Here is a 16,519-nt window from a genome sequence, read left to right as displayed (position 1 = left end):
ATTTTTGCAGTTCATTCCAGTCATTGGCAGCAGAGAACTGGAAGGCGAGGCGGCCAAAGGAGGAATTGGCTTTGGGGGTGACCAGTGAGATATACCTGCTGGAGCGCGTGCTACAGGAGGGTGCTGCTATGGTGACCAGTGAGCTGAGATAAGGGGGGACTTTACCTAGCAGAGACTTGTAGATGACCTGGAGCCAGTGGGTTTGGCAACGAGTATGAAGCGATGGCCAGCCAACGAGAGTGTAGAGGTCGCAGTGGTGGGTAGTATATGGTAGCACTGTGATAAACTGCATCCAATTTGTTTAGTAGAGTGATGGAAGCTATTTTATAGATCGGTTGGACGGTCAGTTTTACGAGGGTAAAAAAAAAAGTGTTAAACAAAACAAAATATATTTTATATTTAAGATTCTTCAAAGTAGCCACCCTTTGCCTTGATGACAGCTTTGCACACACTTGTGGCATTCTCTCAACCAGCTTCATGAGGTAGTCACTTGGAATGCATTTCAATTAACAGGTGTGCCTTGTTACAAGTTCATTTGTGGAATTTCTTTCCTTCTTAATGTGTTTGAGCCAATCACAACGTAGCCAGTCAGTTGTGTTGTGACAAGGTAGGGGTGGTATACAGAAGATAGCCCTTTTTGGTAAATGACCAAGTCCATATTATGGCAAGAACAGCTCAAATAAGCAAAGAGAAACTACAGTCTGTCATTACTTTAAGACATGAAGGTCAGTCAATGCGGAAAATTTCAAGAACTTTGAACGTTACTTCAAATGCAGTCGCAAAAACCATCAAGCACTATGATGAAACTGGCTCTGGACTGTCGTGGAAATTTCCTCTATTTACCAAATCATGGGAGCAAACCACACACACAAGTCAGAGTTAGTTATCAAAGTCCATCTTTAATTATATGAGCTCTATCACAAACCTGTGACTCTCAGACAATTCAGTGTCTCTATCCATGAATTCTCTGAGAGCCCCTTCCACATTTCAAATGAGGTCCTTTATAGCAAAGACACACACAGGATAAGACAGCATCGGCATAATTCATTGTTCAGCTTTGTCTCCTTTCTCAAACCCCAGAACCATAAACCAATCCTCCATATCAACAGGCATATATCAAATTGTCATTTAGATACAACCAACTCTAAATACAACCAATCCGATCTTGACAAGATCACAGAGACACACTGACTGGCACACAGACATTGTGGAGCCAAGAGATATGTTTACACATGATGATACTCTCCCCTCTCTGCAGCCCCTGCAACTTAGTCTTGACATAGAACAGATACTGCAAACCCTGCCACAGTATTATACAAAAATAACATTCTTGATGAGAAGTAATTTACACATTTGATGAATATAAAACATCTTACATATGTTACCAACAAATTCTGATTATTCCACGACAGGACCACCACAGGAAAGGAAGACCCAGAGTTACCTTTGCTGCAGAGGTACGTTCATTAGAGTTAACTGCACCTTAGATTGCAGCCCAAATAAATGCTTCACAGAGTTCAAGTAACAGACACATCTCAACATCAACTGTTCAGAGGAAATTGCAGGAATCGGGCCTTCATGGTCAAATTGCTGCAAAGAAACCACTCCTAAAGGACACCAATAAGAAGAAGAGACTTGCTTGGGCCAAGAAACATGAGCAATGGACATTAGACCGGTGGAAATCTGTCCTTTGGTCTGATGAGTCCAAATTTGAGATATTTGGTTCCAACGGCTGTGTCTTTGTGAGATGCAGAGTAGGTGAACGGATGATCTCCACATGTGTGGTTCCCAGCGTGAAGCATGGAGGAAGAGGTGCGCGGGTGCTTTCTGGTGACACTGTCTGTGATTTATTTTGAATTCAAGGCACACAACCAGAATTGTTACCACAGCATTCTGCAGCAATACGCCATCCTTTTTGGTTTGGGCTTAGTGGGACTATCATTTGTTTTTCAACAGGACAATGACCCAACACACCTCCAGGCTATATAAGGGTTATTTGATCAAGGAGAGTGATGGAGTACTGCATCAGATGACTTGGCCTACTCAATCACCCGACCTCAACCCAATTTAGATGGTTTGGGATGAGATGGACCGCAGAGTGAAGGAAAAGCAGCCAAGAAGTGCTCAGCATATGTGGGAACTCCCGCAAGACTGTTGGGAAAGCATTCCAGGTGAAGCTGGTTGAGAGAATGCCAAGAATGTGCAAAGCTGTCATCAAGGCAAAGGGTGGCTACTTTGAAGAATCTAAAATATATTTAGATTTGTTTAACACTTGTTTTGGTTACTACATGATTCCATATGTGTTATTTCATAGTTGTGATGTCTTCACTATTATTCTACAATGTAGAAAATAGTCAAATAAAGAAAAACCCTTTAATGAGTAGCTCTATCCAAACTTTTGCCTGGTACTGTATATACATGTAACAATACTAGCAATGCTTAAAGATCAGTAATAGCCTACTACTGTATGTTGAAATCTCAATGATAAAATAAGATCACAGGACAGCTCCCAGTTGTACAAATATTTTTTGTTTTAGCGACCTGTGGCGTAATGACTACAGTACTTCATATCCCAGAGAACATAGCGGTTCGATGTCTGCACTTCCATTGGTTGAATGACCATCATCGTCATCATCAGAACAGGAGCGGAGGCAGACATGAGACATTTAGCACAGAAATGTACAGGAGGCACATACCGTTTTATGCTACACACAGATAACACCACTACCGGATCCGGTTTATAGCCAACCCGTTAACCGTTGGAATCTCCACCAAGCGATCCGTCCATGCGAAGCCTAGCCTTGCTTCTAGTTCCGTGTGTTGTCGCGGTAGTGGTGCACTTCTGGTTGTGGACAAACAGAGCGACCATCTCGTTGGAGAAAGATTCTGGTACAGTAATGTTTTCTTCAGTCAACTTTTTATCTAGCTGTGTTGAAACCGCTCATTGGAATATACATTGTTTAGTTGGACTAGAAAAGTATAAAACTATACTGAAAATGTTTATACTGTATTTAGTCTCGTGGGTTTCGAGACCACGTCTTTATAACAATTTTAAATAGTGATGAGACCAGAATCACACTCACACAAAATAAAAGGTTCCTGGAGTATCCTTTAGGGGTTGAAACTGGGGGGGACACAAGTTCTACAAATAACCCCTTTTAATGGTTCCTCGAAGAACCTTTTGCGTTTAACTACCCCCCCCTCGCCTATAATAGTTATTAATAATAATACGCACAACACCATATTTTAGTTCTCCGTTTTTATTATGATTTTAGTGGCAAAGCAGAATTAAAACAATGGCAATATGAGGTAAACTCCCAGCAGAGCCTCAAGTCCAATGGGTATCTCCTCTGCCGTGTTAGATGTTAATGTCTCCGTATCCACAGCCAGAATGATTTTTGCAGTGCATGGTAATCGAACAGGTTTCCTGTTTATATTCATCAGAGGTGTAGGGAGGGTGAAGTCTGTGCATTCCAAAAATAGTAGTTGTACAGATGATTAACAAAACATGCACACAACAGTATTCATACCTTGGTTTTTTGTGGTGAATGTGAAACTGTTTTGCTAATGGTTTTCATACACTTACCTTGTCCATAATGTAGAGGCCTATGGGATATTATTTGAAGAGGTGAGGGGGAGGAGGATGGTACATGTGATCTGCATAGCATAGCATATAGACACACCTTTGTATACCTCCTCATCTGTATACCTACAGACACAAAAGTGAGTAGTTCAGTCATCTGCACCCAATACAGCTAGCCTTCAACATATTCGTATAGCCTACATATTCTTACCTCTTTGTTGATATCCATTGAATTGTGTCCATTTGACTGTTTTTAGAAAGATGGATGGTGTCATCACAAAACAATATTGATTTAAGGCATATAAGGGATAAACACCTTACCTTAAATTGAGGAGATCTTTACATTTTTCATTTAAATTACTGCACCTGCTGTCAATCCAAATGTTTGTTGGGCAGTTGGGTTCCTGCAAGAACTAAATGATCAGTTCACCTGGTCTTCCAGTTTTCAGAGATCAGAGATCCATACAGAAATGGTTTGTCGAGATCTGTGTGGAAGAACTTGACTGGCCTGCACAGAGCCCTGACCTCAACCCCATCTGTATGTGACCAAGAAAATTGGATTTGATCTAATCCCTTTGGGATGAGTCGGATTGCTGAATTCCAGCTTCGCAGAGATCGGCCACAGGTTTATTGGCAAGAATACAATTCAGTACTTTGCTAAAAGTTGCCCAGAATCAAGTTTTGAAACTGTTTTGCTAATCAATTCAACATGTTTTGTCCAATTTCTCAAGAGGGTGGTCATATTGTTATGACGTTTTCAGGGCTGATGTAGAAAACATATTCAGATAAAAGTGAAAAGGATACATTAAAATGTGGATTTATGCAAATTGGGCACTTAATATGCAAATCAGGCAGTGTGGAATACAGTAATTTATGGTAGGGTGGTCATATTTTCTGTTATTTCCTTCCACAAACAAATATAACAGTGTACAGCATAATAACATTGAGCATGACATCCAGACATATCCTCCAACATATCACACATACAGTCAAATAGTATCTCACAAGCTACAGTACAACACTAAATGGGTTCACAAGCTACAGTACAGAGCTAAATGGGTTCACAAGCTACAGTACAGAACTAAATGGGTTCACAAGCTACAGTACAGAACTAAATGGGTTCACAAGCTACAGTACAGAACTAAATGGGTTCACAAGCTACAGTACAGAACTAAATGGTTTCACAAGCTACAGTACAGAGCTAAATGGGTTCACAAGCTACAGTACAGAGCTAAATGGGTTCACAAGCTACAGTACAGAGCTAAATGGGTTCACAAGCTACAGTACAGCGCTAAATGGGTTCACAAGCTACAGTACAGAGCTAAATGGGTTCACAAGCTACAGTACAGAGCTAAATGGGTTCACAAGCTACAGTACAGAGCTAAATGGGTTCACAAGCTACAGTACAGAGCTAAATGGGTTCACAAGCTACAGTACAGAGCTAAATGGGTTCACAAGCTACAGTACAGCGCTAAATGGGTTCACAAGCTACAGTACAGCGCTAAATGGGTTCACAAGCTACAGTACAACGCTAAATGGGTTCACAAGCTACAGTACAGAGCTAAATGGGTTCACAAGCTACAAGCTACAGTACACTAAATGGGTTCACAAGCTACAGTACAAAAGGGTTCACAAGCTAAATGGGTTCACAAGCTACAGTACAAAACTAAATGGGTTCACAAGCTACAGTACAAAACTAAATAAATGGGTTCACAAGCTACAGTACAACACTAAATGGGTTCACAAGCTACAGTACAACACTAAATGGGTTCACAAGCTACAGTACAACACTAAATGGGTTCACAAGCTACAGTACAACACTAAATGGGTTCTACAGTACAACACTAAAGCTACAGTACAAAACTAAATGGGTTCACAAGCTACAGTACAAAACTAAATGGGTTCACAAGCTACAGTACAACACTAAATGGGTTCACAAGCTACAGTACAACACTAAATGGGTTCAGTACAAAACTAAATGCTACAGTACAACACTAAATGGGTTCAGCTACAGGGTACAACACTAAATGGGTTCACAAGCTACAGTACAACACTAAATGGGTTCACAAGCTACAGTACAACACTAAATGGGTTCACAAGCTACAGTACAACACTAAATGGGTTCACAAGCTACAGTACAACACTAAATGGGTTCACAAGCTACAGTACAACACTAAATGGGTTCACAAGCTACAGTACAACAGTACTAAATGGGTTCACAAGCTACAGTACAGAGCTAAATGGGTTCACAAGCTACAGTACAGCGCTAAATGGGTTCACAAGCTACAGTACAGAGCTAAATGGGTTCACAAGCTACAGTACAGAGCTAAATGGGTTCACAAGCTACAGTACAGAGCTAAATGGGTTCACAAGCTACAGTACAGAGCTAAATGGGTTCACAAGCTACAGTACAGAGCTAAATGGGTTCACAAGCTACAGTACAGAGCTAAATGGGTTCACAAGCTACAGTACAGCGCTAAATGGGTTCACAAGCTACAGTACAACGCTAAATGGGTTCACAAGCTACAGTACAGAGCTAAATGGGTTCACAAGCTACAGTACAACACTAAATGGGTTCACAAGCTACAGTACAGAGCTAAATGGGTTCACAAGCTACAGTACAAAACTAAATGGGTTCACAAGCTACAGTACAAAACTAAATGGGTTCACAAGCTACAGTACAGAGCTAAATGGGTTCACAAGCTACAGTACAACACTAAATGGGTTCACAAGCTACAGTACAACACTAAATGGGTTCACAAGCTACAGTACAACACTAAATGGGTTCACAAGCTACAGTACAACACTAAATGGGTTCACAAGCTACAGTACAAAACTAAATGGGTTCACAAGCTACAGTACAACACTAAATGGGTTCACAAGCTACAGTACAACACTAAATGGGTTCACAAGCTACAGTACAACACTAAATGGGTTCACAAGCTACAGTACAACACTAAATGGGTTCACAAGCTACAGTACAACACTAAATGGGTTCACAAGCTACAGTACAACACTAAATGGGTTCACAAGCTACAGTACAACACTAAATGGGTTCACAAGCTACAGTACAACACTAAATGGGTTCACAAGCTACAGTACAACACTAAATGGGTTCACAAGCTACAGTACAACACTAAATGGGTTCACAAGCTACAGTACAACACTAAATGGGTTCACAAGCTACAGTACAACACTAAATGGGTTCACAAGCTACAGTACAACACTAAACGGGTTCACAAGCTACAGTACAACACTAAACGGGTTCACAAGCTACAGTACAACACTAAACGGGTTCACAAGCTACAGTACAACACTAAACGGGTTCACAAGCTACAGTACAACACTAAACGGGTTCACAAGCTACAGTACAACACTAAACGGGTTCACAAGCTAACAACACTAAATGTACAGAACTAAACGGGTTCACAAGCTACAGTACAGAACTAAACGGGTTCACAAGCTACAGTACAGAACTAAACGGGTTCACAAGCTACAGTACAGAACTAAACGGGTTCACAAGCTACAGTACAGAACTAAACGGGTTCACAAGCTACAGTACAGAGCTAAACGGGTTCACAAGCTACAGTACAGAGCTAAACGGGTTCACAAGCTACAGTACAGAGCTAAATGGGTTCACAAGCTACAGTACAGAGCTAAATGGGTTCACAAGCTACAGTACAGAGCTAAATGGGTTCACAAGCTACAGTACAGAGCTAAATGGGTTCACAAGCAGAGCTACAGTACAGAGCTAAATGGGTTCACAAGCTACAGTACAGAGCTAAATGGGTTCACAAGCTACAGTACAGAGCTAAATGGGTTCACAAGCTACAGTACAGAGCTAAATGGGTTCACAAGCTACAGTACAGAGCTAAATGGGTTCACAAGCTACAGTACAGAGCTAAATGGGTTCACAAGCTACAGTACAGAGCTAAATGGGTTCACAAGCTACAGTACAGAGCTAAATGGGTTCACAAGCTACAGTACAGAACTAAATGGCCTCACAAGCTACAGTACAGAGCTAAATGGGTTCACAAGCTACAGTACAGAGCTAAATGGGTTCACAAGCTACAGTACAGAGCTAAATGGGTTCACAAGCTACAGTACAGAGCTAAATGGGTTCACAAGCTACAGTACAGAGCTAAATGGGTTCACAAGCTACAGTACAAAACTAAATGGGTTCACAAGCTACAGTACAAAACTAAATGGGTTCACAAGCTACAGTACAAAACTAAATGGGTTCACAAGCTACAGTACAGAACTAAATGGGTTCACAAGCTACAGTACAGAACTAAATGGGTTCACAAGCAGAACTAAATGGGTTCAGTACAGAACTAAATGGGTTCACAAGCTACAGTACAGAACTAAATGGCCTCAGTACAGAGCTAAATGGGTTCAGTACAGAGCTAAATGGGTTCACAACAGAGCTAAATGGGTTCAGTACAGAGCTAAATGGGTTCACAAGCTACAGTACAGAGCTAAATGGGTTCACAAGCTACAGTACAGAACTAAATGGGTTCACAAGCTACAGTACAACACTAAATGGGTTCCCCGTCAGGAGACTAGCTCGGTGTCCTTGCTGGCGGGGTGCCAGCTTTTAAGTCCAATTACCCCATTTTAGAAAATCGACCCATTGGAGTTGTAAATCGACCCATTGGAGTTGTAAATCGACCCATTGGAGTTGTAAATCGACCCATTGGAGTTGTAAATCGACCCATTGGAGTTGTAAATCGACCCATTGGAGTTGTAAATCGACCCATTGGAGTTGTAAATCTCGTCATAAGCGGCAAACTCTCCTCTCCCGCTGGTGGTAGGACTTCATAGTCGTCTGCTTTAGGAATTTATTTCCCAGGTTTGAATATAATGTAGACTAGGTGAAGTTTTAAAATGGACTGTCTACATGGTTCACATTTTACATAACCCCCCCCCCTTTCCCTTTCCCATGCATTTACCTGTATGGTGATGATTTTAACTTAACAGATGAGGACTCGGCAGCATCTCCCTGTGGTGAGGTGCTGGTGGGGGTGTTGTCTGCCAGACATCACTATGATCTCAGACAGGCTATAAGAGAGACGTGGTTGGGATACCTCCGGGACCATACACACTACCGACGCAGGTATGGACCATAGACGTACACTACGTGTGTGTTTATATACATTGGTCTGAGTGGGGATACTGCTCAAACGTAGTCCACTAATATAAGGGACAGGGTCCCATTTGGGAAACAGACAGAATTATCTATACATGTGTGTTTATATACATTGGTCTGAGTGGGGATACTGGTCAAACGTAGTCCACTAATATAAGGGACAGGGTCCCATTTGGGAAACAGACAGAATTATCTATACATGTGTGATACAGAGGGAGTGAGATGACCTTTTAGCAAACCATAGTAACCATGGTAACTGAAGAGAAGTGCCTTGGGAAATGACTGATGTGTCTGAAATGGCACCCGATTCCCTACATAGTGCACTACTTTAGACCAGAGGCCTATGTAACCCTTTGCCCTATATAGTGCACTACTTTAGACCAGAGGCCTATGTAACCCTATGCCCTATATAGTGCACTACTTTAGATCAGAGCCCTATGGCACCTTTAGACCAGAGGCCTATTCCCTACATAGGCCTCTGGTCTAACCCTTTGCCCTAGTGACCAGAGGCTATAACCCTAGGGCATACTTTAGATCAGAGCCCTATGGCACCTTTCCCTACATAGGCCTCTGGTCTAAAGTAGTGCACTATATAGGGCAAAGGGTTACATAGGCCTCTGGTCTAAAGTAGTGCACTATGTAACCCTATGCCCTATATAGTGCACTACTTTAGATCAGAGCCCTATGGCACCATATTCCCTACATAGTGCACTACTTTAGACCAGAGCCCTATGGCACCCTATGCCCTATATAGTGCACTACTTTAGACCAGAGCCCTATGGCAACCTATTCCCTATATAGTCTCTGGCCAAAAGTAGTGTAATATACAGAGCATTTGGAAAGCATTAAGACTCCTTGACTTTTTCCACATTTTGTTAAATTTCAGCCTTATTCTAAAATGGATTAAATTAATAGTTTTTCCCCCCATCAATCTACACACGATAACGACATCACGATACCCCCATAACAACATCACGATACCCCCATAACGACATCACGATACCCCCATAACAACATCACGATACCCCCATAACGACATCACGATACCCCCATAACGGCATCACGATACCCCCATAACGGCATCACGATACCCCCATAATGACATGAATAATTTTGCACGCCCAATTTTTCAGTTTTTGATTTGTTAAAAAAAGTTTGAAATATCCAATAAATGTCGTTCCACTTCATGATTGTGTCCCACTTGTTGTTGATTCTTCACAAAAAAATACAGTTTTATATCTTTATGTTTGAAGCCTGAAATGTGGCAAAAGGTCGCAAAGTTCAAGGGGGCCGAATACTTTCGCAAGGCACTGTATTAATAATAAAAACGGATACCTTAAATGTTCAGACCCTTTGCTATGAGACTCTAAATTGAGCTCAGGTGCATCCTGTTTCCATTGATCATCCTTGAGATGTTTCTACAACTTGATTGGAGTCCACCTGTGGTACATTCAATTGATTGGACAAGATTTGGAAAGGCACACACCTGTCTATATAAAGGTCCTGCAGTTGACAGCATGTCAGAGTAAAAACCAAGCCATGAGGTTGAATAAGTTATCCGTAGAGCTCAGAGACGGGATTGTGTCGAGGCACAGATCTGGGGAAGGGAACCAAGACATTTCTCCAGCGTTAAATGTCCCCAAGAACACAGTGGCCTCCATCATTCTTAAATGGAAGAAGTTTGGAACCACCAAGTCTCTTCCTAGAGCTGGCCGCCCGGCCAAACTGAGCAACCGGGGGAGAAAGGCCTTGGTCAGGGAGGTGACCAAGAACCAGATGGTCACTCTGACAGCGCCCCAGAGTTCCTCTGTGAAGATGGATGAACCTTCCAGAAGGACAACCATCTCTGCAACACTCCACCAATCAGGCATTTATGGTAGAGTGGCCAGAAGGAAGCCACTCCTCAGTAAAATGCACATGACCGCCTGCTTGGAGTTTGCCAAAAGTCACCTAAAGACTCTGACCATGAGAAACAAGATTCTCTGGTCTGATGAAACCAAGATTGAACTCTTTGACCTGAATGCCAAGCATGACGTCTGGAGGAAACCTGGCACCATCCCTACGGTGAAGCATGGTGGTGGCAGCATCATGCTGTGGGGATGTTTTTCAGTGGTAGAGACTGGGAGACTAGTCGAGATTGAGGGAAAGATGAATGGAGCGAAGTACAGTGAGATCCTTGATGAAAACCTGCTCCAGAGCGCTCAGGACCTCAGACTGGGGTGAAGGTTCACCTTCCAACAGGACAACGGACCCTAAGCACACAGTCAAGACAACACAGGAGTGCCTTCAGGATAAGTCTCTGAATGTCCTTGAGTGGCCCAGTCAGAGCCTGGACTTGAACCTGATCTAACATCTCTGGAGAGACCTGAAAATAGCTGTGCAGCAACACTTCTCATCCAATCTGACAGAGCTTGAGAGGATCTGCAGAGAAGAATGGGAGAAACTTCCCAAATACAGGTGTGCCAAGCTTGTAGCATCATACCCAAGAAGACTTGAGGCTGTAATCGCTGCCAAAGGTGCTTCAACAATGTATTATTTATGTAAATGTGATATTTTGTTATTTATTTTATACATTTCCAAAATGTCATTATGTGTAGATTGAGATTTTTTATTTTCTTTGTCAATTTTAGAATGAGGCTGTAACATAAAAGAAAAGGTGTGGTCAAGGGGTCTGAATACTTTCTGAATGCTCTGTACCATTTGGAAGCCTGTAACTCCTCAGAGGAGCTAGAATAAGTGGAGGGATGACTGTTTATATGGTGTTATGTTACAGGTATAGTGTTATGGTGGTAATAGTGTTGTGTTTTACTGTGGTGGTGTTGTTGTGTTTCAGGGTGCAGGTGAAGTTTATCATTGGGAAACATGGCTGTCCCATTCCAGAGGAGGACAGAGAGGATCCCTACTCATGTTCCCTCTTGAACCTCACAGACCCAGGTAGGACCTCACAAACCCCCCCCAGGTAGGACCTCCCCTCTAGGTAGGACAAAAACTGGTTTTTAGAAATGTAAACTGAAATATCACATTTAACATAAGTATTCAGACTCTTTACTCAGTACTTTGTTGAAGCACCTTTGGCAGTGATTACAGCCTCCAGTCTTCTTGGGTATGACGCTACAAGCTTGGCACACCTGTATTTGGGGAGTTTCTCCTGATCTTCAAGCTCTGTCAGGTTGGATGGGGAGCGTCGCTACACAGATATTTTCAGGTCTCTCCAGAGATGTTAGACCGTGTTCAAGTCCGGGCTCTGGCTGGGCCACTCAAGTACATTCACTCCTGCATGGTCTTGGCTGTGTGCTTAGGGTCGTTTTCTTGTTTGAAGGTAAACCTTCGCCCCAGTCTGAGGTCCTGAGCGCTCTAGAGACGGTTTTCATCAAGGATCTCTCTGTACATCTTACCCTCAATCCTGACTAGCCTCCCAGTCCCTGCTGCTGGAAAACATCCCCACAGCATGATGCTGCCACCACCATGCTTCACCGTAGGGATGGTGCCAGGTTTCCTCCAGATGTGATGCTTGGCATTCAGGCCAAAGAGTTCAATCTTGTTTCTCATGGTCAGAGAGTCTTGTTTCTCATGGTCTGAGTACTTCAATGTCTTTTGGCTCCAAGCAGACTGTCATGTTCCTTTTACTGAGGAGTGACTTCCTTCTGGCCACTCTACCATAAAGGCCTGATTGGTGGAGTGCTACAGAGATGGTTGTCCTTCTGGAAGGTTCTCCCATCTCTGCTGATGAACTCTGGAGTTCTGTCAGGTCAGGTTCTTGGTTACCTCCCCGAGGCCTTTTTCCCCGGTTGCTCAGTTTGGCCGGGCGGCCAGCTCTAGGAAGAGTCTTGGTGGTTCCAAACTTCTTCCATTTAAGAATGATGGAGGCCACTGTGTTCTTGGGGACATTCAATGCTGCAGACATTTCCCCCAGATCTGTGCCTCGACACAATCCTGTCTCGGAGCTCTACGGATAATTTCTTCAACCTCATGGGTTGGTTTTTACTCTGACATACACTGTCAACTGTAGGACCTTTATATAGACAGGTGTGTGCCTTTACAAATCATGTCCAATCAATTTAATTTACCACAGTTGGACTCCAATCAAGTTGTAGAAACATCTCAAGGATGATCAATGGAAACAGGATGCAGCTGAGCTCAATGTCGAGTTTCATAGCAAAAGGTCTGAATACTTAAGTAAATAAGGTATCCGTTTTTATTTTTAATACATTTGCCAAAATGTCTAAAAATGTGTTTTTGCTTTTGTGTGTAGATTGATGAACCGTATTGATTTAATCTATTTTAGAATAAGGCTGTAACGTAACAAAGTCAAGGGGTCTGAATACTTTCTGAATGCCCTGTATAATCAACTTGCTCCCTCCCTTTCAGTGTTTTTGGGTGTGGGGTTGGGCTGTTCCTTATCTTCTCTGGGGGGAGTAGAGACTACTTTAGATTCACCCTGTCTCTCTCCCTCCCTTTCAGTGTTTTTGGGTGTGGGGTTGGGCTGTTCCTTATCTTCTCTGGGGGGAGTAGAGACTACTTTAGATTCACCCTGTCTCTCTCCCTCCGCTTTCTCTCTCTCTGTCTCCACTTTGTCTCTCTTTCTCAGCTCCAGGACAGGATAAGGAGATGGAGCTGGTGGAGGTGTCTGACCCGTCTGTCCTTGTCCCTGGGGAGGTCTCCTCTGTGGCCCTGGACTTTAAGGTCCTCCACCCCCTAGTCATCACCAGGTTGGGGGTGTTCCCTACTGGACCTCACATGGAGATAGAAGGGAATGTCACCGTCAGGCTGCTGCAGCTGGAACAACAGGTAGTGTGGAGGCTAGCAGTAGAACAGCAGAACCCAACAGTAGAACAGCAGAACCATAGAACCCAACAGCACAACCCAACAGTGGAGGAGTAGAACCCTAGAAGAGTAGAACCCGATAAGAGTAGAACCCTAGAACGGAACAGTAGAGTAGAACCCTAGCACAGTAGAGTAGAACCCTAGAGCAGTAACCATAGAACCGTAGAGCAGTATAACCCAACAGTAGAACCCTAGAAGAGTAGAACCCAACAGAACAGCAGACCACAGATCAAGGAGAATGTCACCATCAGGCTGTGAGTGAAGTCATACTGTATAAATCATAATCACGACAGTTGTGATGTTATACGGGTAGTTTCGGTACAATTTTATAAATGTCACACCCACCTTGTATTGATCGTTATTACTACGTTTTAGAAAGTACAGTATGTCTAAGGATGACTTTTAAACATTGCTTGCTGAGCATTCTCAGTAGGAACGTAATAATGCAGGGCTTCCCTCATGATGGTGCTAGCGCCCAGGGCTTCCCTCGTGACGGTGCTGGCGCCCAGGGCTTCCCTCGTGCTGGCGCCCAGGGCTTCCCCCGTGACGGTGCTGGCGCCCAGGGCTTCCCCCGTGACGGTGCTGGCGCCCAGGGCTTCCCCCGTGACGGTGCTGGCGCCCAGGGCTTCCCTCGTGACGGTGCTGGCGCCCAGGGCTTCCCTCGTGACGGTGCTGGCGCCCAGGGCTTCCTCGTGACGGTGCTGGCGCCCAGGGCTTCCCTCGTGACGGTGCTGGCGCCCAGGGCTTCCCTCGTGACGGTGCTGGCGCCCAGGGCTTCCCTCGTGACGGTGCTGGCGCCCAGGGCTTCCCTCGTGACGGTGCTGGCGCCCAGGGCTTCCCTCGTGACGGTGCTGGCGCCCAGGGCTTCCCTCGTGACGGTGCTGGCGCCCAGGGCTTCCCTCGTGACGGTGCTGGCGCCCAGGGCTCTCCACTGCTGCCACCGGAGCCTGTTTTGTTCCCTTGTTGAAATGTTTGTTGTTGCTTTCACAAGTTAAAATGGATATTTGTTAAATCCATATTAGTTGCTAGCGTTTCACCATTCCCTTACCTTTTTTATTTCCACGTTAAAATACATTTCTGAATCACGTTTGATACAGGTTACATTGTTACGTTTTCATTTGTCTTTTCTTACCTTCAGTGGGTTCAATGCTTATAGTGCATAAGCGTTCGCAACACTCACGACGTAGAAGGTCAGATTTTTGTGTCGGTAACACGTAGGCCTATTTGTGTCGGTGACGCGTAGGCCTATTTGTGTCGGTGACGCGTAGGCCTATTTGTGTCGGTGACGCGTAGGCCTATTTGTGTCGGTGACGCGTAGGCCTATTTGTGTCGGTGACGCGCAGGCCTATTTGTGTCGGTGACGCGCAGGCCTATTTGTGTCGGTGACGCGCAGGCCTATTTGTGTCGGTGACGCGTAGGCCTATTTGTGTCGGTGACGCGTAGGCCTATTTGTGTCGGTGACGCGTAGGCCTATTTGTGTCGGTGACGCGTAGGCCTATTTGTGTCGGTGACGCGTAGGCCTATTTGTGTCGGTGACGCGCAGGCCTATTTGTGTCGGTGACGCGTAGGCCTATTTGTGTCGGTGACGCGTAGGCCTATTTGTGTCGGTGACGCGTAGGCCTATTTGTGTCGGTGACGCGTAGGCCTATTTGTGTCGGTGACGCGTAGGCCTATTTGTGTCGGTGACGCGTAGGCCTATTTGTGTCGGTGACGCGTAGGCCTATTTGTGACGCGTAGGCGCGTAGATTTACCTGGTGTGGCCAAATGTTTCTAAGTGCCCGTTTTGGGAAGTTCTGGTCAGTTCACGTTTAGTAACTCATTGGGACGGCTGTGTTTGGGCCTAAGAGACCCCACCTTTGCCTTTCTGGTTAGGACAGGTTTTTCCTAATAAGAGGCCTTTTCTTTTGATTGCTGACATTTTAAAGTCAGAAATATAATATACTTTTATCACGAGCGCTGTGGAATTAAAGCCAGCCACGTGTTGAACCTGGTCCCCTCCTGAATCGTTGTCCTTGGGACTGCTGTAAGGCCCCTGTTTTACAATTGGAAAGAATGTTTGTTTTTCTGAGTTGAGGCTGTCCGCCAGATAACTTATTTAGTGGCAGACTCCTGCTGGTGGTAGGAATTTATAGAGCTGAGGGAAAGCAAAACATATCAAGCAGAGGAATATGTTTTTTGTACTGAGCAGTAGACCAGCAGCAGTTGACCAGCAGCAGCAGTTGACCAGCAGCAGCAGTTGACCAGCAGCAGTAGACCAGCAGCAGTTGACCAGCAGCAGCAGTTGACCAGCAGCAGCAGTTGACCAGCAGCAGCAGTAGACCAGCAGCAGCCAGCAGACCAGCACCAGCAGCAGCAGACCAGCAGCAGTTGACCAGCAGCAGCAGTTGACCAGCAGCAGCCAGTTGACCAGCAGCTGCAGTTGACCAGAACCAGCAGCAGTAGAACCAGCAGCAGTAGAACCAGTAGAACAACCAGCAGTAGAACCACCAGCAGCAGTAGAACCACCAGCAGCAGTAGAACCACCAGCAGCAGTAGAACCAGCAGCAGTAGAACCAGCAGCAGTAGAACCAGCAGCAGTAGAACCAGCAGCAGTAGAACCAGCAGCAGTAAGGCTCTAGAATAGTAGAGCGTGCTGGATACAGAAGGTGAATCTCCAGAGTATGTTGTTGATTCCTCAACCACCTCCTCTGTGTGTGGCAGGAGGCAGTGGTGACGGCCTGCTTCAGCCCACTCAGTCCTGGGACAAGTCTGAACGGTGTGTGGCACAAACCAGTGGAGTGGTTCATTCTGCCCAAGGTGAGGTTTATGTCATGGTAAAGTCTCTAAACAGAGAATACTAATAGGGAATTGTCTGACTGGACTGTCATGTCCTTCTCTCCTGTCCAGGGCTTTGAGGGGACTCTGGTCTGGGAGAGTCCTGACTTAGCTGGTCTGACTACGGTCAACACATCCCGGGTGAAGCT

General features: G+C 44.6%; 1 protein-coding gene across 1 annotated transcript in view; it reads left to right on the top strand.

The window, feature by feature from the left end:
• The first annotated feature begins 2,630 nt into the window (after positions 1-2,630).
• The window catches only part of b3galnt2 (beta-1,3-N-acetylgalactosaminyltransferase 2), a 32,164-nt gene continuing 18,275 nt past the window's right edge, over positions 2,631-16,519 (top strand). Inside the window, exons 1-6 of the mRNA XM_042305696.1 lie at positions 2,631-2,889; positions 8,564-8,699; positions 11,566-11,666; positions 13,321-13,520; positions 16,257-16,352; positions 16,443-16,519. The exon at positions 16,443-16,519 is cut by the window's right edge and continues 34 nt beyond it. Of these exons, the coding sequence (XP_042161630.1) occupies positions 2,787-2,889; positions 8,564-8,699; positions 11,566-11,666; positions 13,321-13,520; positions 16,257-16,352; positions 16,443-16,519 (713 nt within the window). The 5' untranslated portion in view covers positions 2,631-2,786. The remainder of the gene's footprint in view (positions 2,890-8,563; positions 8,700-11,565; positions 11,667-13,320; positions 13,521-16,256; positions 16,353-16,442) is intronic.

Source organism: Oncorhynchus tshawytscha, linkage group LG24, assembly GCF_018296145.1.
Source record: "Oncorhynchus tshawytscha isolate Ot180627B linkage group LG24, Otsh_v2.0, whole genome shotgun sequence".
NCBI lineage: Eukaryota > Metazoa > Chordata > Actinopteri > Salmoniformes > Salmonidae > Oncorhynchus > Oncorhynchus tshawytscha.
Note: the sequence above shows the minus strand (reverse complement) of the source record. Positions and strands in the feature narration are given on the sequence as shown.